The sequence below is a fragment of the Aythya ferina genome (genome assembly GCF_964211825.1).
Source record: "Aythya ferina genome assembly, chromosome: 1".
Lineage (NCBI taxonomy): Eukaryota > Metazoa > Chordata > Aves > Anseriformes > Anatidae > Aythya > Aythya ferina.
Window position 1 is genome coordinate 44743660 of NC_140296.1, and position 24761 is coordinate 44768420.

At 42.3% G+C, this 24761-nt stretch overlaps 1 protein-coding gene across 18 annotated transcripts in view; it reads right to left on the reverse strand.

The window, feature by feature from the left end:
* Positions 1-19905, reverse strand: part of MYCBP2 (MYC binding protein 2) — a 193651-nt gene extending 173746 nt beyond the window's left edge. For 10 of the 18 annotated variants that reach the window (XM_084527321.1, XM_084527308.1, XM_084527311.1 and 7 more), the window contains exon 1: positions 19282-19905. In XM_084527321.1, the coding sequence (XP_084383447.1) occupies positions 19282-19562 (281 nt within the window). In that variant the 5' untranslated portion in view covers positions 19563-19905. The remainder of the gene's footprint in view (positions 1-19281) is intronic. The other 8 variants (XM_084527314.1, XM_084527312.1, XM_084527313.1 and 5 more) reach the window with 1 other exon arrangement.
* Positions 19906-24761: the final 4856 nt, after the last annotated feature.

Sequence of the window (24761 nt, forward strand, 5' to 3'; positions counted from 1 at the left end):
CATTTATCATGGTTGTTGCATAATGCAAGTGAATTGTCCTTGTCCTTTTCACGATCTAGACAAGAGACAAAATAGCTGACAATGTTCTCAACAACTCTTAAAGCCAGTTGAGAAATTAACAGTCAGGATTAGAGCAGACCAATATGACAGTATTTTGGGTGTCAGCTACACGCAGCCTGAACAGGAAAAAGTTGGTGAGGCCTACAAGAAACCTCACAGGCCTTGATCCTTATGGGGGATGTTAACCATCCTACTATCTGCTGGAAGGACGACACAGCAGGGAACAAGCAACGCAGTAGGTTTCCAGAGTGCCTGGGTGGTAATTTAGTGACACAGACAATTGAGGAGTCAAGGAGGCAAGGCACATTGCTGGACTTGGCATTCAGACAAGGAAGAGCCAGTTGGGTGCATTAAAGTTGGGGGCAGTCATGGCTGCAATAACACCAAGACACTGCAGTTTGGAGTCCTGTGACAAAGGAGCAAGGCAAAAGCAGAATTACAACCCTAGGCTTCATAAGAGCAGACTTTAGCCTGTTCAGAGGTTTACTCTGAAGAATCTCATGGGGGTATGGCCTCCCAGAGAAAGGGGTGCAGGAGAGTTCATTTTCAACTTCCAAGCTCGAAAACAGCCTGTTCACACATGCAGGAAGTCAAGCAAAGGTGACGTGAGGCCTACATGGCGGAACAATTAGCCCCTGACAAAATTCAAGCGTAAAAAGGAAGCACAGGAAGAACGGGAGAAATGAAAGCAGAGTCAAGTCACCCAGGAGGAATGAAGAAACTGCCTGAGCATTCAGGGATGAGTGTGTAAAAGCCAGTGCTCACCTGGAGTTGAATCTGGCATGGGATATGAAGGACAAAAAGTACAAGTAACTAAAGGAATACTAGGGAAAACGTGAGCCCAATGCTGAACAGGGTAAGGACCAGGTCACAAGAGACTTTGAGCACCTCCATCTTTAATGGTAAGACTAGAATTCAGCAACCACATGCCGCTGAGGCCAGAGGGAAGGTAAGGATGACTTACCCTCAGTGGAGGAGCATCAGGATAGGGAACACTTAAATAAAGTGGACATGCACATGTCAACAGGACTTGACAGAATATACCTACAAGTACTGAGGGAGCTAGCTGCTGATACTGCAATGCCACTCTCAACAATTTTTGAAAGGTCATAACTGGCATAGGTTCCTGACCACCAGAAGAAAACAAACGTTCCTCCTGTCTTCATGGGTGATGAAGGACCTGAAGAAGTACGGGTTTGTCAGCTTCATCAACTGATTGAGTAAATAATCCTTGAAATGAACATACAAAGGACAAGAAAGTGACACCAGTCAGATTGAATTTATGAAGAGGAAATCACGCTTGACCAAACTTTCATTCTACAACAAAAAGACTGGCTTGGCAGGTAACAGGAGAGCAATGGATATTGTTTATCTCAACACTGGTAAGGCTTTTGGCACTGTCAGTCACAACACTCCCACATACAAACTGTGGAAGTACAATCTAAATAAACGTGGACTGAAAACTGGCCAAATTGCTGGCATCATAGGGTTGTGAATAATAGGACAGAGTCCAACTTCAAGCCAGACTGCAGATAACAGAAAATCTGGAGGTGTGGTCGATACACGAGATGGTTATGCCACCATTCAGAGGGGCCTCAACAGGCTGAAGAAATGGGACAAGAGCAATGTCATCAAGTTTAACAAAGGGAAATGCAAAGTCCTGCATCTGGGGAGGAATAACCCCACACTCCTGTACACGCTGTCAGCCAACTGACTGGAAAGTAGCTTTGCAGAAAAAGACTGCTTTATGCAGAAAGGTGGGAGTAGACAGCCTGCAGAAGTCCCTTCCAACTTCAACCATTCTGTGATCCTGTGTTTACATACTGAAGTAAAATTTGACTGCTCTGTAACTGTGCTTGTACATTATGGAATGAGTACATTTTTTCTAGCATTGTTTAGCATTTTCCTGGTACCTTGCTATGTTTCTGATTATGCTTCCAAGTAGAGACATACTGAGCTTTTCATCTGTTCACCATCTGGATCGGCAAACACAGCAAATTTAGGCATAAAAGCAGACTTCTGTGGGAATTAGCATAATGAAAACTATGGTACTATGCAAAGCTAACAAGAAAACAAGGGATGAAAAGTATACCACCACACCTAAAGTATATGCTTATATTAAGACAAGCCAATCACTTGAATCAAACATACACTATCTTGGATATAGCCAATACCTGTGGGTACTGGAAATGCATGACAAAAAACATGCTTACATGCAACATCGAGAGCTGCTTGATGCAGATGGATCAATGGAAAAGAAAACGGATCCTGGAAAAGACTGAGGAGAGACCTCATCAATGTGTATTAATATCTGAGGGGAGGCTGTTGAGAGGATGAAGCCAGTCTCTTTTCAGTTGTGCCCAGTGACAGGACAAAAGACAGTGGACACAAACTGAAGCACAGGAGGTTCTGGCTGAATATGAGGGGGCACTTCTTTACTGTGAGGGTGACAGACCACAGGAACAGGCTGCCCAGAGAGGTTTTGAAGTCTCCTTCTCTGGAGATATTAAAAACCCGCCCGGATGCCATCCTGTGCAATGTCCTCTAGGTGATCCTGCTCTGCAGGGGGGGTTGGACTGGATGATCTGCTTTAACTTCTTTACCGAAAGGGTTGTTAGGCATTGGAACGGGCTGCCCAGGGAAGTGGTGGAGTCACCATCCCTGGAGGTCTTTAAAAGACGTTTAGATGTAGAGCTTAGGGATATGGTTTAGCGGGGACTGTTAGCGTTAGGTCAGAGGTTGGACTCGATGATCTCGAGGTCTCTTCCAACCTAGAAATTCTGTGATTATGTGATCTTCAGAGGTCCCTTCCAACCTCGTCCATTCTGTGATTCTGTGATGTGGACAGTGTGTACAGGACCTTTAACAAGACTTTTCAAACTTCAAATGTACAGACAATCTACAACATAATTTGACAAGTGGAGAACAGTCTAGAATCATTAAAAGTGTCTAGGAAGGAACCAAAAAGGTTAATTTTTCCATTCCCTGGTCCAGCACAGGAAGTCAAATTCCACTTAATTCATAACTACATTAATGAGATGTAGTTAATTTTCTTCATAGCAGCTCATATGGCGCTGTGCTTTAGATTTGGAACCAAAACGATGCTGATAACACACTAATGTTAGCTGAACGTTATATTGGGATTACGTGGCAATGTACCAGGGTGGTTGCAGGGATGGCATCTGTGAGTAGAGCCCAGCAGCTACCCCAGGCCAGATCAGAGCCAGCTCCAGCCGGCTCCAAAAGTGACTCACTGCTGGCCAGAGCTGAGCTAGCGAGTGACACTGGTTGGGCCTCTGGGAGAGCAGATTTCAGAAAGGGGAAAGAAAAAAATCTGCTATGCAACAGCAGCTGGGAGACTGAGTAGTGAGAGACAACCCTGCAGGCTCCCACTGAATAGATCAGGGGTGCACAAGAGGTTGGTGGGGACAGAACCAGGCAGCTGACTCCAACTAACTGAAGGGTTTTCCATGCCATATAACAACATGCCCAGCAGCAAAAAAGGGAAAATAAAGGGTTCATGGAGGTTAGCTATCTCGTGCTCAGTAATTGGATGAGTATGGGTCAACCTGTGGAGTGGTGAGTCATTGCCTTTGCGTCACTTTTGTTTTCTTTCTGTTCTTTCACTTTTCCTTCAATAATTAGCCAATTACATCAAAACACAAGGGTGTTGTTGCTTTTTCTTTTTTTTTGAGGGGGCCTTTTTTTGTTAGCTTGTTTTTCACTTTTACTCTCCATTTCTCATTGCTCAATCCCCCTGGAGGTGAGGGAACAAGCAAGTGGCTGCATGTTGCTTAGCCTTCCAAGGTTAACCCACAACTCTTGAGACTCTTGAGAGGTGTTTTCCTTATGAAGTTATTAAATACTGCCAATATACTGCCAATACTATTGATCATGCTGTCAACATGTCTTTGGTAATCCTACTAGAAAGGTCTTTGTGAGGTCTTAATCAAGCTCTTTGTGAGGTTTTTATCTCCCTTATGACAATTTCATGGCTTGTTTTGGTTTGTTTTGTGTTTTGTTTTTTGTTTGTTTGTTTATTATTTTATTTCTTTATGGTAGAAAAAAGTTTATTTTCCTCTTTTTCCATGACCAGCCTGAATCTATTTCAGTTCTCAGGAGAAATAAAAGTCTTCTGCCAATTAAACAGTCTCAGTTCCTTCAGCTCAAACCACAGATCATTTACATCACTGACACGAATTTCACTGTCTTATAGTCATACCTAGCTTTTCAGGAAAAGAGACGATGAACCCCCCTCCCCCAGTCCTCAGCTACAAACAAAAGGCCAACCATTACTTCAGGTTTTCTACAGAAACGAATCTGTCATACATTTTGGGAAAAAAAAAAAATCCACTCCAACAGCACGATACCTTCACTTCATAATTTTATACAATGTGTAGAAGCTATCATACTTTTACCTTAACTTGCATTCACTTTGGTTTTACACTTGTGCACATTGGTTGCTCTCCCTTGGAGCTAAACTTTTATTGAGGTTGTCATCTTCAGTAATACTTGCAATCTTTCCCAGCTTTGCATCACCTGCAAACATTTTCATCTCCAACCTCAATCCTCTCTCTGAAAACACGGCTGCGGAGATGGAGCGGTTCAGGACCTAGGACAGATCCAGATGCACAACCACGGCTGCTCCCGGCATCGGCCGTCTGGCAGCGGGCCGGTTGGCAGCTCGTAGCCACAGTGGGTTTCTCAACAGGTATAAACCCCCTTTACATTACAACAGGAGCAGCCAAATTAGCAGCTGGAAGGCAAGGCAAAAATATTCAACTACAGGAAGGCTACAGTCCAGCCAGAGTAGATGGGGGCAACACTAGCTTTTCTGATTTGCACCTGTTTGAAGTTCAGCGTGTTTCCCAGAGCAGACCCAAGGCTAAATGTAGGGATCTCTTATACTCCTAGCTGATCTACTACAAGTTATTCTGGGCTTGCTTCAGTTCACAGCAAGCCAAATTGAAGGACAGGCTGGGTCCACAGCCAGCTGGAGCTGGGTCCTAACTTAACCATCATCTCACTCAGAGTAAGTTTAGCACTTAGCATTTTGGGCAAGTACTAATCTTCCTCCATAATTTTTGAAAATGAGTTTCAGGTAACTGTTAATAGTGACCAAGTATTGTTTCCCAGTGTCCTGGTTACAGACAGGTAATTTTATTCACTGTAGCCGGAATGGCGTTGTGTTTGGATTTAGGAGGAAAAGTATTCTTAGTAACACACTGATGGTTTAGCTGTTGCAGAGCAGTGCTGACACGGAGCCAAGGACTTCCCAGCTTCTCACACTGCCAGTGAGCAGGCTGGGGGTGCACCAGGAGCTGGGAGGGGGCAGAACCAGGACAGCTGGCCCAGGCTGGCCTTGGTGGCATGCTCAGCAATAAAACTGAGGGGAGTTGGCTGGGGGGCTGCTCAGGAACTGGCTGGGCAGTGGTCAGCAGGTGGTGAGCAATCACATTGTGCATCACTTGTTTCGTGTATTTATTTATTTATTTATTTATTTGTATTCCCCCCACACACCCCTCTTCTGTCCTATTAGACTGCCCTTATCTCAACCCATGAGTTTTACTTTTTAATCCGTTCTCTCCCCCCTCCCACTGAGGCAGGCAGGTGAAGCCAACAGCTGCGTGGTGCTGAGCTGCCTGCTGGGCTAAACCACTACACCCAGACAGGGCTCATCATAAATCCACCTTGTTTAACTTACCACCTTGATTTATAAAAGATTTTTTTTTTAAGTACGTTTAGAAATGTAGTCTATAAAGTACATCAAATCTTTTTTCATCCATTTTTTTTAATTCAGGAGCTGTTTATTAATCTGCTTTATATTGGTCTTTTAGAACTTCATACATCTGTGAAGTCTCCAAGATAATTCCTTATAGCTCTGAAATTGTTTCAGCCTGTTGCCAGTTTTTTTAACCAACATACAGGGGAATTTCATCAGGTTGGTGAAAACACCAAGCTACTCTCTTGCCTGTTATTTCACTCTTCTTGCCTTCACCACTGATTGTAATTGTTTTAACATATCATGAGGCAATGAGGCACTACTGTCTTTTCTACTGGATCTGCATCAGTTTTCAGCCACGTAGAAAAAAAAATCAGTACTCTTCTGATGAACTACAATGATGTGTATTTTGTGCTTTTTCTTTATCTTCTAAATAATTTATCTGATACATGATCACACAGCTGAAGGGTAGAGCCATTATGGGGAGGCATTAAAGCAACTGCAGCCTCTGCTGGGCTTCCCTATCTCCCATGCCATTTACTCCATCCTCCAAAGTGCTCCAAAACAGCTGTTAATTTGTAATCCAGTTTCAAGTTTGATCTTAACATCAAATAGCATAACGGAGAACCACAGCTGATAAATACTAGTGTGCCTGTCAGCAAGACACTTACTACTCACTGTCTTTTTGCTATGGAAATTCAACTATTCAACTTCAAAATGTAGGAAAGGGAATATTAAAGAAAAAAGTGTTATCAAGGCTGAAGAGCTTAAAATTGTGGGACTGTATTTCTTCTTTTATTGCAAGAAGTTACTTGCTTTTTAATCTTTTTTTTTTTTTTTTTTTTTTTTTTTACAGGGCATAGACCATTGCTGTTAACAACTGATAAACATCCACCAAATATAAAACCAAAGAAAGGGTGGGAGGGAAGTCAACAAAACGTTGGGACAAACCAGAAACTGCTCACAAGAGCTGACGATACGAAACAGTGCAATTGGATCTTGTCACCATGCACCTCTTCCTCCAGGAACATCAGGACACCTGCGTAGCTTTTATTTAAAACTGCATCTGCTGCTACCTTTACAGTTCCCCTCTGATTCCCCCTACTTCCCTTGAACTACGGCATGGAAGTCCAATACATGTTCACAGTAACATGACCACCACAGCCTGAGCACATCCCTGCTGCAAGTACAGACTGTTCAACACCACTGGGGTTTGTTCCCTGGGACACCCCCATCAGAAGACAACAGGTAAGCCTCCTATAAACCTCCTGCTAGAGCAGGAGGCTGGACCAGGCAGGCTCCAGAGGTCCCGGCCAGCCTCAGCCATGCTGTGGTTCTAGGAACCGCTCTGCTGTGGCACTGTCAGCTAGAGATGGCTGCCCAGGACCATACACAGCTGGGTTCTGAATATTTTCAAAGAAGGAGACCCCACAACTTCTCTGGGCAACCTGTTCCAGTGCTTGGCCACCCTCACTTTTTTCTTTTAAAAAAAAAAAAAAAAAAAAAAAAAAAAAAGTGTTTCCCTGTGTTCAGATTGAATTCCATGATTGTTGTGTCCATTGCCTCTTGTCCTGTCAGGGACCACTACCAGGAAGAGCCCAGCTAACATTTCTTCATTCCCTCCCACCATGTATTTGCACACATTGACAGGACTGCACTTGAGCCTTCTCTTCTCCGGGCTGACAGTCCCAGCTCCCTCAGCCTTTCCTCAGAGGAGAGGTGCTCCCGTCTCTTCAGCATCTGTGTAGCCCTTTGATGGACTCTCTCCAGTAGCTCCATGTCTGTCCTGTACTAAGGAGACCAGAAGTGAACTCAGTTCTCTAGATACAGCCTCACCAGAGCTGGACAAGGACGAAGGATCACCTGCTGGCAACACCTCCTAACCCAGCCCAGAAGGTTATCTGCCTTCTCTGCCACAGGGGCACATTATTGGCTCAAAGTCAGCATGTTGAACACCTAGCACCCCAAGCTACTTCTCAGAGCTGCTTTGCAGCTGGCCAGCCCCCCAGCACCTACTAGTGCCTGTGGATACTCCTCCCCAGGCATCCCCAGATGTTTTAAGGAACTCACTGGTGAGAATCACCAGAGAAGGAAACCACTCAGCTTGAGTGACAGATCTCAAAACACAACTAGAGAGTACAATCAAGCCTTTCCCAGCATAATGAAAGCTTATTTTTTATCACCAATCAAAAAAAATCATTATCTTCAGATCACTTCAAATATTTATAAGCATTACTATCTTCATGCGATACATCTGAGATATTCCACCACTTTTTACTAAAGTGAGCAATAGCTCAACGCTCATTCTAACAGCCCCCAAACCATTACCAGTTTCTGTACTATCTTCTTTGCATTATTAAAAAAGCATTCTGATGTATATTTTCACCATGCCAATATAAAAGGCAAGTCAGAGCTTAAGCACTGTATCTACAAATGGAAAAATCATCAAAATCTGGCCACTTCAATCCGTAAATCGGGGCAAGGAATATCAACTGCAATCCAATTAAAATAGGAGAAAAACAGAAGCAAGCTTGTAGGACAGGCTAACCTGGGCTTCTAAAGGATCTGAAGAGAAAAGGTTAAAAAAAAAAAAAAAAATCAAAAAAGGAGTCTGATGGATTTGGGAGAACACTGCATGGGGAAGAATACAGAGCTAAGCAGAAGCTACATGTAAGTTAAGACATCAAATGTCTGGAATACAGCTAAGGCTAACAGCCATGCTACTACAGTCTGGGACTCTTTCGTGCACACTCTGGTACAGAAAAAGAAAAAACATTACTTACTTTCTCAGTTGGGAATTTAATGCGCTGCTGTTTGTGAGCAGCAATTGCACATCATTTTAATCACGACTTCTTAGTTTCATAATTCAGAGCAATTTCTCAAGTTTATGACATAATATGATATCATTATTACTATTACATGAATTTTTAAAACAATTAGCATCCTTTTTCTTCGAAAATCTAATTTTTGGAGGCTTAAGGAAGCAGGTTATTCAGCCTGCTGGAATATCCTTTTTAAACCTTTAAGCCAACTACACAAGTGAAACAGATCTGATTTTAATTTAACCATGACAGAACAGCAAAACAGTATCTAGAAATTTCCCTTTTACAAATAAAATGTTTGTATTTGTGCTGTTTTAGTAGCACAGTGACTGCACAAGGAAGCACACCTACAAAGTATTCCTTGCACAAAGAGAATGCTTTCTCAACACAACCACTGACAGGTATAGTTCCTTTTCTGTAATTACCTGATTTTTCATGAATTAGCTGAAACATTATCCATGAAACTAGATCTGCAAGAATATATGTAAGTGAAGTATTCTACTTCTAGTTTTTCAGTGTGGAGGAAATCATTTTGTATCTCTCACCTCTACAGACAGATTTAGGGCTATTTTATTTTTATTTTTTTTTTTGCTTAGGTGAAAATAAAAAGGTCTTTCTGCCATAGCAAAAACAGTATTAGAACCTCTGGCCAGTTTCCTATCCAAATGCAACCACCAAAACTGAAGCGTGTACAAAGCTTTTTTTTTTTTTTTAAATCATATCAGTGGAATTTTAATTTAGAGAATCAACTCCATGAAATTAAGGAAGAACTTTACTTAAAGAGAGCACACTTTAAGAAAAAGCACACTACAGCTGTTAATGACAGTACTAAATCCTTAGACAGAGCGACTGCTATTACAAAGGAACAAATAAACACTGCACCATCTTCACTGGACAGCACAAGCTGCAACCACCTCGTGCACACTACTGAAAACTTACATTCTCCAAACGGTCAGCACTCTATATTCTAGTGATAAAATGGGATAGCGAGTTTGCAGAGAAAGGGGATAGAATACTTCGAGAAAAATCAAGATATGAGAGATGAGGCTGTGATAATAAAAACAGGAGAATACGGTATTTAAAATCAAGCTCATCTCAATGTAATGCAAAAGACTGGCCACAGATCTGTATAAAGACAATCATTGGATTAAAGGCTTAGCAACAGAAAAGATGAGCGATGTTATCAAGAAGACAGAGAACGCTGGAGAAGTGAAATGAAGAGTTCAGGGTTTGACCTTGTTAAGGCTCAAACTCTTAGCTAGGTATTTTTCCAGACTGACAGAGCCCATGATCAAAACAACCTAAATCCTATGACACTGCAGCATAAGTTATAGAAGACACTTCCAATTATTCATGTTTGTAGACCTATAAAATTTTTCAGTAGTGGTTTGGATCATTCTGATGGATTTAAAACTACCAACAATGGGCTTTTTTTTTTTTTTCCACCTTATCTTACTTCCGTTTTCACAGAATCTGTGAAGTGTTTTCCAGGAATTCACAAACCACAGCTGAAAAACCATTACCTTAAACAATTGACAACATGAATCAAGCAATTCTTGGCAACATGAATCAAGTAAAATCAAGGGAAGAAAACGAAAAATAAGGTATGGCACTAATCTAACCAAAGGGCTCCAGATTTATGTGGGGACAACGTAGCTGAACTTTAGTTTCTTGTCTAGGCTGTGCAGACTAGTACATACTTACTTATTAAATTGGTAAGAAAAGAAAAATACCCACAGTTTTCTCACACTGAAGTAGCAATAGATGTATCACATGCAAAGAAGCAGCATCATACAGTTGTAATGATAAAAACTTAGTCCCAGATATTTATCAGTCTGAAGGAAGGTACTGAGCTATGATATGCTATTTACTAAGAAATACTGGTTGCTAAGAAAAAAATGAAGCATATATTTAAACATATAAAAACCATGTATCTTAGTGTAGCCATTTAGAGCACAAGCAGCCCACTCTCCTGTGCCAATTTCTAGTCCTCATCTTTTGGAGTGGTACAGTGGTAGGAATTGACTGTGAAAGATTACTTAGCAAGAGTATATTTAAAATATAAAAGCTTTCATTATTAATAGGACTATTATTCCAACCAGCATCTCAGTCTGAAGCGCTGTTTATGGCAAGCAAGGTAAGAAAGAAATGCAACCATGTTTTCGAGAGATGCTGTAAGGAGGCAAGTTTCCAAAGTAAACGGAGGACACAAATCTGTTTATAGGAAATGGATCTGTACAAAAGACTTAGTGATATGTTATATGTGCTCTCTATAAACACATCAGTAGTCATACCAAGAGAAGAATTTACTACAGCATCCTCAAGTTATCGTGGCCAAAAGGAAGAGCATAATATGGCAGGGGACGGGACAGGGAGTGGAAGAAGTGTGAAAAAAAAAAATAAATAAAATAAATCCTCATGCAGTGGAAGCACAAATTCAACGTCAAGCTCTCAGGAGGCAGACAGCCCGTTCAACTCATTTAACACAGCCAGCAGCGGGGGATGGTAACTTCTTATATTACTCCAGCTCCAGCCTAACCTTAACTGCTTATGTGTCACTTAACAGACCACCAGTCTGCCAGAGCAGCTAGCATAGCTGGAATTGAAACATTAACTGGCATTCCCTCACAGTTTAAAAACAAAACAGCAACAAAAGCACAAAAGAAGCCCCACCACAAACCAGCATTGAAAGAAAACGAGACTGGAACACATAAACAGATGGTCTCAAATCAGTAGGTGGAAGAATCCCAGGGACACGCAGATCAGTCTGAGGATTGCTGAGAATAGAATATCTGACTCAATATTAAAGTGCCATCAGAACTCGTATGTCTTTAAAAAATGGAAGTCCAATCCCAATTAAGCAAAATTAGCTCTAATTATTCCTTGAACCATGAAGCTGCGGCCCATCTTGAAATAAATAAAAAAAAAAATCAGTCGCTGGTTAAAATATTGAGGAAATGAAGTAAACCACAAATGTTGCAAATCTAATAGTCCATTTTTTCTCATCCTGTCCTACTTAGAAGTTGTATTATTTGTATGTTTGGGTATTAAAATTCCAAATTCTTGTGAACTTCAGCAGAATATTCAGGCAATGTTTGCTGGTTTGAAGTGGAAAAGACTTCGTATAACTCCGTTACATTAAGCTCATGTTGGCTTCTAGAAGTATAAAGCTAATAATTGAGCCAGAGGTCTTGCTGCAGTTGAGGACTTTGCCACTGTACAGATACCAACACCTACAAGCACATTCACACAAATATTCTCATCAATAATCCACAACCTGATGTTCAGAAAGGATAAACTGTTTTAAAAACACAGCATTTTGGAGCACGCTTTGAGTAGCCAAGATCCTCAAGTTAGCAGCAGTAACAAGAGATCACCAAACACCAAGGATCTATCTACCAAGAAAGGAAGATGACACAGGGCCTTACCTATGCTTAAATAGGGTCTGTAAGAATCCTGAAGCTGAAACGGAAGAGCCAATAATGGGAAGAAGAGGCAGCAATCTGCTGTAATAATTTTCTGGAAAGATGCTTCCTGACACAATTACAATATAAACACTAAGAAGCCTTAACCAACGATGATCAAAATACTAAATTAAATTGGTACATCCACAATACAGATGATTTGGTAACAAACTGACATGTTCTCCAAATAATTGTTTTCCTTCTCCGCTGGTCCACACTCCCAATGTCCCTAAATAGCAGCTCACACAGTAGCTGCTGCTACTTGACACGCACTCATACAAGCACACTCCCAGAGCTACAAAACCTAGTTTCACAGGGCTTTTTTGTAACTTCTATTCAGTTCCAGCATGGCCTGCAATTGAACTTGTGACAGAAAAACAAGACGTTCCACACAGTATTATTTTGTACTCCAAAATAAATAGAAGAACCACACTGTGTGATTCTATCACATGCACTAGTGCCTTTCCAAATTACACACGCTCCTCCTTCATAAGAAATGGAAGGACGCATGACTACACAAAGGTCTCCCGTAGCACTGCTAAACATCTAAAGAGGTTTGCACATCCATTTTTGCAAAATGGAAATTCCTTTATAGCAACCCACAAAAAACAGAATATTCCCCTCATGGATTCCATTTTTTTTTTTTTTTTTTTTTACAGTTTTTCATATCAGAGAGAGAACTCACTTTGTCCTTTTAAAGGTGCTTAGAAATTTTAGTCTAGTTGCCTCAGTGCTTTCACCCTGATTTTATCAACTTGACCTATTAATAATTTTACAATCAGACAGGTTACTTGCTTCTTTCCCACTTCATTATGTTTTCTATGCAAACACCGAAGAAATACAAACCACATTAGACTAAACACCTACTATAGCATCTCTAAAATAATCACTCTGTAGAACAACTTCCATTATCACAATATAAGTGAAGAAGATACATGAAGTACATGGCTTTAACAAGTTAATCCCAGCTAACTAAAAGCAGAATAAATCATAATATCATAATAAAATCAATATATCATAAATACAGTCATAGAAATCCTGAGTTGGAAGGGACCCACAAGGATCACTGCATCCAACTCCCAGCCCCACACAGGACCATCCAAAAATCAGACCCTATGTCTTAGAGCGTTATCCAAACGCTTCTTGAACTCCAACAGCTCGGTGCTGTGACCACTGCCCTGGGGAACCAGTCTCAGTGCCCGACCACCCTCTGGGTGCAGAGCCTTTCCCTAACCCCCATCCTGACCCCCCTCTGTCCCAGCTCCATGCCGTTCCCTCGGGTCCTGTTGCTGTCCCCAGAGAGCAGAGCTCAGCGCCTGCCCCTCCGCTCCCCTGGTGAGGGAGCTGCAGGCCGCCATGAGGCCTGCCCTCAGCCTGCTCTGCTCTGGGCTGAGCAAACCAAGGGACCTCAGCTGCTCCTCACACATCCTGCCCTCTGGGCACTTCACCAGCTTTGTAGCCCTCCTTTGGATGCTAAATTTTACATCTTTCTTATATTGTGGCACCCAAAACCCCACACACAGCGCTCAAGGTGAGGCTGCAGCAGCACAGAGCAGATTGGGACCATCGCTCTCCTTGACCAGCTAGCAGTGCTGTGCTTGACGCACCCCAGGGCATGGTCAGCCCTTCTGGCTCTGCCAGGGCACACTGCTGGCTCATGTTCAACTTGACATCAACCAGAACAGCAGATCCCTTTCTGCAGGGCTGCCCTCCAGCCTCTCATCCCCCAGTCTGTACGTACAGCCAGGGCTGCCCCATCCCAGATGCAGAATCCAGCATTTGCTCTTGATAAATTTCATGTTATTAGTGATTTGCCCAGCCCTCTGATTTGTCCAGATCTCTCTGCAAGGCCTCTCCACCCTAAGAGGGAGCTAACAGCTCCGCATAAATTAGTGTCATCTGCAAACTTACTTAATATGTACCTGAGCCCTGCATCCAAGTCACTTATGAAAACATTGAAGAGAACTGGCCCCAAAAATGGAGCCCTGTGGAACCCCACTAGGGACTGTCTGCCAGCCTGATGTAACCCCATTTACTATAACCCTTTAAGCCCAGCCTGTCAGCTGGGCTTAATTAATTTTTCACCCACCACATTACGTACTTATCTAGCTGTATGCTGGACATTTTGTCCAGAACGATACTGTGAGAGACACTATTGAAAGCTTTTGTGAAATCCAAAAAGATTGTATCAGCTGCATTCCCTTGGTCACCTAGACGGGTGGCAACCTTGTCATAAAAGGAAACTGAGTTTGTTAAACAGGACTTTCCCCTCATGAACCTCTACTGACCACGTCCAAACACTGTGTTGTCTTTCAGACATTTTCCAATAACTCCTTGAATAATCTTCTCCATAATTTTACCAGGCACTGAAGTGAGACTGACAGGCCTGCAATTACCAGGGTCTTCTTTCTTGACCTCTTGAGAACTGGGACAGCATTTGCCAGCTTTTAGTTGATTTGGAATTCCCTAGAGTGGCCAGCAGCATCTCTGTAGTCCTCCCATGTCACCCAACCTCACTTTCAGTGTCCATACTTTTTTTCCTCCCAATCTGTAGAAGGATCAGGATCTCTCTTTTTCTCCTGATTCCTACTCAGCCTCTGTCCTACCTCCTTGACTTCCACCATCTTCGAACTGCCTGCTCCTGTGTTCCTAAGAGGTAGTACCCAAAAAGTGAACACTGAAGGACCCCAGTGCCTTCAAAAGCCGTTTCCCAGGAACCCTTACTACCTAGTTTCCTGAGTAGCCTGATGTCTGCTCTCCTCATATCCAGCATTGAAAATAAAGTATTAAAGCATTGCTATATTGCAGCTAAAATGCCTAAAGCAGAGAGGAACTCTTATTAGCTTTTAAAAAGGAAAGGTTAGTTTAACGTAAGATTCAGCAGCACATAAATTTTCTAATAAAATAAAAGATTTAAGTTTACATATGGACTTGCTTCAATTTTCTTTTTGGTAAAATGACATTTACAAAATGTAAGAATTGAAAAACAGTGAAGCAAATTTTCACACACACAAAAAAAAAAACACTAATCATTTTATTGGTCTCTATATATTAACCTTCCTTTTCCAAATCAAATGAATGCTTCCATGCTTCTTTGCAATTATAGTTTCATCAAACAAAAACAAAACAAAAGAAGTATCAACTCCCAAACAGAAAGCAGCTTAGAGCTTTTGTAAAGACTTTAGATCTTAGAAAATTTAGGCTTTCTGGTTTACCAACTACCGCATCTACACAAACTTCATATATCTAAATATTAATAAACATGGCTTCTACACACGCGTTAGTAACTTTGCACACAGGTGAACTATTTCAATAGCATTTCTCCAATAAAATTTTAAAAAGTACATATCACGTACATATTTAAAGTACTCCACAGCCAAACATTTGAGCATAAGGGAAGACTTTAGACTTTCACTTAACTGTGAAAAGCCTAAATAATGAAATAGTGATCCATTTGCTCCAAAGGATGTATAGTTTACCACTATGAGTGCAGATGAGCTGGCCTACCTCCCCAGGTTTCTTTATCATCCAGCGGAAAGAAACATCATGAAACAAACGATGTTGGCTGCCTCTTCTTCAGTCAAAATGGCTGGAGAAACACCCATCTGATTTCTGGTCAACAGTAGAAATCTTATACTCCAGCAATAACTGAAATTTTCCTTGGTCTCAAGGCAAGCCACTTCACATCATTTGTGTGTGTGTGTTGTTTTTTTTTTTCCTCCTTCCCAAAACACAAATACAAGTTTTTTTTTTTTTTTCTCCTGTGAGGGAACTACTATGAAAGAGGCAACTCTAGCAAGGAAGTAATGGACAAAAAATGGTAATCCAGAAAAAGCAGCTGTATTTTTAAGATCCTAATGCTTCTACATTAATTGATAGGATGTTTCTAGCAACTATGTAAAGAACAAATTAAGAACCTGATAAGCTCAGCAGGATGACTCACTTTAGTAAGGAGCATAAAGAGTATATTCAATATTGTTGCTCATTATTATTCAATAAATACTGCTGCATCTCTGACACCTAATATTACTAGAGAAATCCAGACACAGGTCTTATAAGAAATTTAAAATGCATATGGGATCATAGAAGAACCGATTCAGAAACCATTCTTGGATCTATCTGCATGATGTTACTTCCACAATTGCTGAGTTTACATTCTTCAGGAAAAAAAAAAAATATCTATCTTTTTGGTAAAGATCAATTGATAGCTGCAAACCAGATGGGAAAACACTCAAGATGTGAGTGTGAAATTACTATCATTTCAGAATATATTGTCACTATAATATTAAAAACTCACATTAGTCAAGATTATTCAGTAAACATCTTCATTACAAGACAGGCCACACAAAAGGCATTACAAATTCATTTCTATCTGTATATGACAGAAGATTTCAAAGAACACAATAAACCTACCTGATAGCCTTCTAGTATGTGTACACAATTGAAAGAAAAGCAAAGGGTCTGACAGTTTAGGGAAAACCCTGAGATACACAAGGATTAGTAGCAGCAATTCAGCTGGATAGAGGTGCTTGTTAGGATTAAATTCCAAGTGATAAATCAGAAAAAAAAACCACGATGTATTTGAACTACAGGTTAAACGTACTCAGAGTAGATTCATCTTCCAAACCAATCGTGATTTGACACGTAAATTTCCCACTGCTCTGGAACTGTAACAGATTCTTAAAGCTGTCATCTGACCAAAGATGGCTGTACATTAAATTACAGAATTAGATACTTTATTTCTGTTCCCTTTCATAAAATTATTAGCCTGGCATTGGTGGCAAAAGAAGCAGCCTCTCTCCTCCCACCTCTCTGTGCAAGGATTCCTTCCTGTGCAACCTTCCCCTCACGCTGTCACAAGCATGGGTACAATCACAAGGTGAGCCAGATCGGGGAATTAGGCTGGATTACAACAAACCATTTTTGCCAAGTTAATTTTAACCCAGCGCGAGTCTCTAATCTGTTACTGCAAGAGACTATATAAATAATTATGTAAACACAGTGGGGGCAACAAAACCATCTAGCAACCAAACCATCTTTTTCAGCAATCAAAGTTTTTGTAACACCACAGCCAGCGTTACAGGGGGACGTGCAAAGCACTGCTAGAGCTATTTCAAAGCCAATTACTCCATCCTACTCAACACGTGGCATTCATTGTTTTCAGGTGACAGCTAGCACAAACACCTTGCAAATGTGAAATTAATCTTACGTGCAACTTTTACACATTCTGCACAATGCCTCATTTCCTCTTCCGTGCACAAGCATTCTAATACGGCTCTCTAGCTCTTCATAAACATTTAAGTCAGTGTTTGGAATAACAGGGCTCAATGAGGCACTGATCACGCTATTAAGTGCGGAGCACAATTTTGCAGACATGAAGCAAGAATTCTATGTCACCATATCAAAAGCAGGTTGTACTATCACCCTTCAAAGCAGAGAGCCTTAGAGCACAGGAAAATGTTAGTAATGCCTCACAATTTCTTTTTGAAGACCAGCAGGTAGCTGAAATTCTCAAATCTTAAAACTGGAATGTTTTTGACATTGCTGTGGAAAAGGGTGGAGATGATGAGCAGTGCATTGGCTGCCATCAGTCTGGTGCAAGAGATGTTGGAGGTCAGTATCAAGAGATGGTGAGCAACACGTGGTCATTAAACATTAAACCTCTTAAAATTCCTACTGTCCAGACTGACTGTATTCACCATAATTAATTAGCTGGCATTCACCTGCCTAATACCTTAACACAATCTGTTTCCCCTGTACAGAGGATTCTGGCTTACAGAATAATCTTGATAGTGATTTACTGCAAGTGATTTACTGTAAGATTATAAAATGCAGCCAAGACAAGTGACTAACTCTAGTCTTCAAAACTGAAGATACACAGCAACTTTTGAATGTCACCATTTCTCTTTTAATTGTCATTCTCATAATAACCTGTTAGTTGGAAACAGACTCAAAATGAATGCAATTTATGGTGTCTTGGGGTCAAAATTAATACATTAATACAATATTAAAAATATTGAAATTTACACCCACTTAAAGCTGGTATTTTCTACAACAAGAAGTAGAAGAGATACCAGTTGAATTATGCTGAAACCAAAAACCATTGAGGACAAAACCTCAAAACTACAGCTTTAAATAGTACAGACATGTCAAGGTAAAAACTCAGATTAAATATCTGATAAATCGCATCTGATTAAAGCTTAACATAAATTTCTTCATGTTTAGCACTTGCAGTCCCAAGAATAAATGCTCAAAAGTAGCAAAAGAAGACGTAAAGGAAAAAGGCACGAGTGCTGAGCTAAGGAATAACAAGGGTAAGAAAACTTACAGGTACTATGTATATATATAAATACTATACATATATATGTATATACATACTACAGTGTATATATAGTGTATATATACACACTGTGTGTATATACGATATTTGTGTGTGTATATATGTATATGTTTATATATATATATATGTACAATATATATATGTTTATATATATATATATGTATATATTTTGTACATATATGTAAAAAGGTGTAGCTTCCCTGTCATATGATCTGAGGAGCACTCAGAAATCGCAAAGATGTCAGACGCCAGCGTTAGAGAGCACACGCTCCCGGCACTTGCCAAGAGCACATTGGGAAGATTACGTTATTCTTTAAGTTTCTTACACTATTACACACTCCCATACGCAGCCTTTTGTGGGGGAAGTGACCCCTGCTGTTCAAGTCGGGCAGAAAACCAAACAAAACCCCGAAAACACCCGAGGATGCCAAGCGCCTCGTGCTGTGCAGCCATTTACCAACCCCACACCGACTGACGGGGCTTCCCTCCTGCCATCAGCCCCCACGCCACGCCTTATCCCGGCTCAAGGCCCCATTTCTGTGCCATCCACGACCCCAACCCCCTCCTCCTCCTCCTCGGGGCCCCGTTTCTTCTCCCCCATCTTTCCGCCTCCCGCGGGCAGCGATGCCCGGAGCGGGCACACCACACAAACGGCGGCGGGCAGGTCCCGTTATCCCGGGGGCACCGGCCCCGGATGGCAGCAGGGCGCCGAGACATCGCCCCGTTGGCCAAAAGGGCGTCATCTGGCCCCAAACCCGGCTGGGGGAGGGGAGCGGAGGGGAGATGGGCACAGGCAGCCCTGCTCGGGGACTCGGGGACGGGGAGGGGGCGGTGTCGGCGCCCCCCGCCCGCTGCTGGATGGGCGCTCGGTACCTGCCCGGGTGGCTCCCCAGCTCCCGGTCGCTCAGCGCCGCCGTGTAAATCTTCCGGTATCTGTCGGCCAGGGCCTTCCCCGACAGCAGCAGCTGGTAGCGGCCCCGGCAGCCCAGCGACGGCGCCGCCAGGGCTCCCAGCCCGCCGGCCGAGCCCTCCTCGGGCCCCATGGGCGCGGAGCCGCCCGAGAGGAAGAAGAAGCCGCCCTCGGCCCCGGTGCAGGCGGCGGCGGCGGCTCCCGCAGAGGAGGAGGAGGAGGAGGCGGCGGCGGCAGCGCTCATCCCCCTCCCCGCCCGCCCCCTGCTGGCTGCGCTGCCTCCCGGCCGGGCAACGGGCACGGAGGCGGCCGCAGGCGGCTCCCGCTGTCTTCACCGCCGGGGCCCGGCCATGGCGAGGCCGCCCGAGCCGCCCCGCGGGCTGCGAGGCCGCCAGGGACGGGGCTGCGGGGACGCCGCGGCGGTGGCTGGGGGGGGGGGGGGAGCCAAACGCCCGCCCGAGCTCCGGCCGGGACCCTGCGCCTCGGGGCCGGCGGCGGCAGCGGCCCGGCCGCCCGCTTCGCTTCCTCCTCCCGCTGCCGGGGGGCGGAGGCCGGCGGCCGCCGCTTCCCCTCCGGAGTTTCTGCTGGGCGCCGCCGCCCCTCGCCGCGCAGCCGCCCCGGCCCCACCTCCGCCGGCCCGGCCCTTCCCTTCCCTTCCCTTCCCTGCCGGGGCCCGGCCGGGCGCATGCGTGGCTCGGCCCCGTAATGGAGGGTATTTAGGGGGGGAAGGAGCGGGCGGCGCCGAGCTGCCGGCCCTCAGCCCTCAGAGGCTCCGGGGAGGCCCCCCGGAGACCCAACCCCTCCTATATGGAGGTGCCCCCTTAGGCCCAGGTTTCCTCAAATCGCCCTCCCAAGCCCCACGGTGCTTCAGCTGCCTTCAGAGGACAGGAGAGGCGCTGCAGCGGGCGCCCCTGCAGCGCGCTCCTCCTGTGCTGCCTCCTTTCATCCCCCTCCTCGCCTTCCTTTCTCCTTAAAATTTCACTGTTCTGGTGTCACTTCAGCCCTGCAGTTTTGTCACACTCCCTGCTGCTCTACCCAGCTGAGGGCTTCAGGTGTACGCTTCAGAGTACATGCTGTAAAAATAAAGTAGAAAAGGGGAAAAGAAGATCCTCCTAAAATAAGACCGTATGCAAAATGCAACTAAATTTAAGTCTGCCAAAAACTGTCACCCAAACAAGATGTATGCCATCATTTATTGTTATTCTCCCCAAATGAAGGCCTAAAAAAAGCCTGTAATTCTGCTGATGCTGAATACATCAGCATATACGTATCTGCAAACAGCTCCCTGCGTAACAGCAAATGCAAGTCAATATGCGACTGTAATCTTTCTGAAGCTTGGGTATTACTCCCCAACACTTATGTATCCATGCCAAATTTCAAGCACTTTCTACAGAGGACTAGAGAAGTCAAAGATAATAAATTATACAGGTTTTCTTAGGGATAGAGCTCTCACAGTCACAGAAAGATGGCCAGATTAGCACCATCACTGAGGAAAAAAGAGTGCTTTCTGAATGTATTTAGAGGCAGAGACCATCATAAAGGTGCTTGAAATACTAACTACATAAAAAGCTTTCAGGTATAATTCTTATACTGTAATGTGTTTGTGGAAAAAAAAAAAAAAAAAAAAAAAAAAGGAAAAGGATAATCCAGCAGTGAGAGAAGGAACCACACTGAGATAAGCACCATGTCTTATGGTGCTAACCACCACCAAATTGCATTCCCTTTAGAAATCTGAATAATAATGCTTTCTAGCTCCTCCTTTAGGAACTCCCTAAAATCATTCCTAGAGGCAAGAATATGGCAGAAGAGAGGGAGCCCCCACCCAGCCACCCCCAGCACCTTTCAGCTCGTTTGTATGCTTTTTGCAGCAGCTGCTACTTTTCCTTAACCAAAAACACACTGCCAGGCAAAAGCACTCCCTTCTGGTGTAACATTGCCTGTCACATCTCCGCACTAATGCTGTAGTAGCCATCTTAATACGTGTGCTATAAAAGCAAAGTTCTGGCAAAGTTTTATGAAAGTGATGCAATTTATTGCAATTCTTGCATATTGCTTCACAATCTAGAAGTTGTCTGGGCTTGTGTTGTACAGAGCCACATGTGGCATCACGAACTTTGTTCTCCCCAAGCTGCAACTATTAATACTCTGCATCTCTTTATCTCAAGTCGTTTTGCTTTTTTTTTTTTTTTGATCTCACCAATTACCCACAGTGCACTGTTCTCCTCCCGTAAATTTCAGCGTACGTGCTATATTTGGCAACAACCAACAGCACAACTGAGGACCCCAGGCACCAGCTGCAAAGCAGCTCTGCAGAAAAGGACCTGGGGGTCCCAGTGGACACCAAATTGAACATGGGCCAGCAGCGTGTCCTTGCTGCAAAGAATGCTAATGGTATCTTGGGCTTCATTAGGCAATTTTTTGCCAGCAGGTCACAGGAGCTGATCCTTCCCCTCTACCCAGCACCGGTGGGGCCATATCTGGAGTACAGGGTCCAGTTCTGGGCTCCATAATACAAGAGAGACCTGAGCATACTTCTAACTAACTTCTGCAGTTAGTGTAACTGTGTACGGGTTCAAATTTGTGCCCAGAGGAGAGAAAAAAACAACCAACCAACCACAGTTTTGGAGAAACAGTTTGCACCAGATTAGCCCTTTGTTTTATGTAGCTGTAGTGCTTTTTATCTAACAGGAGATGCTTAGAAGATGGATTTATTATAACAGTCTCTGTCAACTAAAAGCTGTCATTTTTTGGTAGTTCTACTTTGCAACCAGAGTATATCTTACTTCTGACAATACTCTTTTCCTTTTTGGCAACATCTACTTGCTGTTATTGAATGAAGCACTTTGCCAGTCTCTCCCTTTTACTTTAAGGTGGGGTTTCAGCAGTTGCTTTCATGCACTTGGCAGCTTCATAAGTAGGTTTTAACAGAACAAATTGTTCAGAAGTCATCCAGAATCAGAGTCTGACGGTTTGTCTTGTTGACTATCACTGCTCACATGAACATTGTATTGGCATGGGTTTCAACACAGCATTACAATAATTTCCTAACAGGTAATTCTAAAGCTCCTGTATCCTACATGACTGGATGTAAAAGGGAAAGATCTACAATTTCATAATCCTTTTTAGTTTTTAATGATATTTCTAGGTAGGCCTTAATTTTTTAAGCTTTCAAACCGATACAAACCAACATATTAATCTCTTCACAAGCAAAGAATACAGAATAAGATAAATTCAAAATATGCAAACTAGGCCCTTTGCATGTTGGGTTGCAGTCAGAAAGTTATGAACCACAGAATTCAGTACTTCCGTGATAAAACTCATGATTTGCTACAATCTGTTGATGGTGGTTTTCTTGTTCACTAGAAGCAACTAGCTCTTACTGTCACATCTTATCCACAAATAGGACTTAAAGCAGTAATGAGGGAAGGGAGGAGAGAAATTATATACCTCAGTTACTAAACTGCTGTCACTATTCAGATATTCTGTAAACCTTTGAATACAATTAAAGTCACTTTTTTTTTTTCCTTTTTTGAGACATCATTATTATTGAAAAAAATAATTTACAAGATAATCCCTGTGCTGCACTTTTTAAGAGTTCTTTAATGATAAAAAGTGCAGGACAGGAACTACGCTGACTGTAAAAGCAGGGCCTTCTCCATTCCTACAAAGGAGATGCTCACCTGCTTGTTTTCCAAGTGACAACTTCTTATGCTTACCCATTTTTAGTTTCTCTACACAGCCCATGAGAAGGGAAACAAAGCTCATGTATTAAAAAAAAAATCTCTAAGTTAGTTGCTTTGCCTTTTTTTTTTTTTTTTTGCAAGTCGAATTTTCCCAACATTAATTGTAGAGAAGTGCTAGAAGGAAACAAACTAATAATAATAATAATAAAAAAAAAATAAAACAAAGCATATGTTTCTTTTTATATGCCAGCTGTCACGTATATCCTAAAGAGCTTACTAATGTGAAAGTCTCTTTGTATACTGCTTCTCCAACTTTTGTTTTTATACTTTCTGTTGTGGTAACATTTTGCCTTTACTTCTGCCTTAGCCAAACTGTATAGTCTTCTCCTTGAAATTCTCTCTTTAAAACTGACTTTAGAAAAAAATTGTGCAAAGTAAAAGCTTACAGCTCAGACATTGCATTATGCTGTACCATATGCATCGACTCTTGAAGTTAAGCTAATGATTTCTTTCAGGTACAGTAGAGAGATCAAGAGAGAAACCCCCAGCATTTTACTTATAACATGGTGATATGACTGGCATTAGAATAAATAAGAATAGATACATGTTCCAATAAGCATGCTGTTCACGAGTAACTTTTTCCTTTCAAGGAGGTAGCAATTAGTTATTTAACTCAGTCTTTTCTGTCATTCCTACAAAGATGGAGTAGAAGAAATATTACCAAGACACAAAAAGCGAGAAAAGTTACGTACAACATTATAACCAGCAGTACTGTAGTATGTGTATGAATTGGAAAAAAAATATTTACAAGAACCAAAAAGAGTACTTGAAAGATGACATTAAGATTAACAATGATTTATAAAATATAGTTACTGTGAAATTATTTAGGTTGAGAGGAAGATAAAATGTGGTTTCACATTCAAATCTACAGATGCCAGCCAACTTTGGAATTGGACCTTGTCCTTGGAAATCTCAAGTCCTGTCCCAGATAACATGAGATGTTTATTGGATTATTACATAGGGTGAAGAAATAAAATATAGACGAAGATGCAATCCCATTCAGAAGTCCTACTGTAGAAAAGTAGGAATGGAGGAATCACTTAGGTCTTCAAGACCAGTCCTCCACCAGAAATGATGCAACAGACACAGGGACTGTAGATCATTTGCAAGACACAGAACACCTGCATTCTAATGGAAACTTAGCTTGGCAGAAAAAAAACACCCTAATGCTGCAAACATTACTCTCCAAACAGTAATAAGGCATATCCCAAAAAGAAAAAAATGGGATGAGATTATATTTCTGTTTGGACTGTGTCTTCATACAAGACTGAAACTACATTATTGAGACTTTTCGAATGGATAAAAAAGGTCAATCTTAAATGAAAATTTCAGTCTCAGAGAAGGATGCCAGGAATATATTTAGGACAATTGTGAGAGCTTTGTAAATCCAGCTAGGAGAGTGAAAGGATGATTGTGTAATCACGGAAGAAAGAAAACACACCATTCTAAGGTGCAACTGCCTGAAAACCTATGCAGTTATCCACAAATGTATTTTTAGTAACTGAAAGTTACTTAAAAATTTTCTGTTTTAAGAAACAGAAACCTTTGCAGGAAGAGGATCATACAGTGTGGCAGGAAGCGGACCTAGACACTATTCTACATACGAACAGATCTTCTGTATCTGGGAGAGTCAAAACCACATTGAAGAAAGTTAGGCAATGCCTGAAAAAAAAAAATTGCTATCACTTTTTTTGATTAGT